The sequence below is a fragment of the Formica exsecta genome, unplaced genomic scaffold (genome assembly GCF_003651465.1).
Source record: "Formica exsecta isolate Colony F162 unplaced genomic scaffold, ASM365146v1 scaffold3, whole genome shotgun sequence".
Lineage (NCBI taxonomy): Eukaryota > Metazoa > Arthropoda > Insecta > Hymenoptera > Formicidae > Formica > Formica exsecta.
Window position 1 is genome coordinate 571,765 of NW_021850256.1, and position 1,013 is coordinate 572,777.

Below are 1,013 nucleotides of genomic sequence, written 5' to 3' on the forward strand. Positions count from 1 at the left end.
GTGTAGATTGCATCGATGGCGATCACTTCATAAATATAGTGTTAAATGGCGAAATAATCGATGTTAATAATATCTGTAGCGATCGACTCGTAGATGAATGGCGGCAAGTCCAGTCGGATCGCGATAAGGTGCTCTACTACATATTGAGCCAGATTGTTTATCCAAACTTCGACGCGCCACGAGCAGAGAAATTCGAATCGTTGTACGCTCCGGTAGATGAGCACGATATTGTATCACTGAGATGGTATAAGGGAAAAGCGATTGGGTTTTATACTGTTAAACCTACAGGTAATTAAGTGTAATATTAGAGAAGAATTTAGGAAATGTTGAGAGAATAAACGCATAAAGCTTTTTTAATAATTTACCTAGGTACAGAAATATTCTCGACGAAAGAGAGATATGTGATGCCCATAATGGACACGGCATACATTCGTTCAGAATATAGAAATCGGGGTTTTGGTACAGAAATCTTATCGGACATGATCGCGCGTTTTCCGAATGAAGATATTGGCTTTTCTAAGCCAATCTCAAACGGCATGTTAAAAAGTAAATATTCAACCCGAGTATCGTATCAGATTTATATATAATAGTACACATAAATCTTTTGTTTATAGTCCTGAAAACATTTCTGATGAATCATAAAGAATATCGATTGCGTTTCTGGGAAATTGCAGATTGCGATATCGGTGTGTCTCAGCAATTGATATGGTGTCGTTTGAAAAAATGGCAATGACATAGTTTTTATGACAAAAAACGATTAGAATTTATTATAAAAACCATCGTAACGACATAACAGAATATTTATATATATTTTTAATTATATTTATATGCATGCATACATATACATTCATTGCAATTGATATTGAAAAAATGGCAATGACATAGTTTTTATGACAAAAAACGATTAGAATTTATTATAAAAACCATCGTAACGACATAACAGACATAACAGATATATTTTTAATTATATTTATATGCATGCATACATATACATTCATTCATATATATATATA

The 1,013-nt window shown here is 32.7% G+C and overlaps 2 protein-coding genes across 4 annotated transcripts in view; one reads left to right on the forward strand and one right to left on the reverse strand.

Moving 5' to 3' along the window:
- The window catches only part of LOC115237527 (soluble lamin-associated protein of 75 kDa-like), a 1,497-nt gene extending 658 nt beyond the window's left edge, over positions 1-839 (forward strand). Inside the window, exons 3-5 of the mRNA XM_029810624.1 lie at positions 1-288; positions 370-546; positions 615-839. Coding sequence (XP_029666484.1) covers positions 1-288; positions 370-546; positions 615-733 — 584 coding nt within the window. The 3' untranslated portion in view covers positions 734-839. The remainder of the gene's footprint in view (positions 289-369; positions 547-614) is intronic.
- The window catches only part of LOC115237516 (AP-3 complex subunit beta-1), an 8,129-nt gene that overhangs the window by 641 nt on the left and 6,475 nt on the right, over positions 1-1,013 (reverse strand). Inside the window, exon 11 of one of the 3 annotated variants that reach the window (XM_029810600.1) lies at positions 349-616. The exons of the other annotated variants lie outside the window; for them this stretch is intronic. The gene's annotated coding sequence lies outside the window, so the exon portion shown is untranslated. Of the gene's footprint in view, positions 1-348; positions 617-1,013 lie in introns of those variants that run through there. 3 annotated transcript variants of the gene reach the window in all.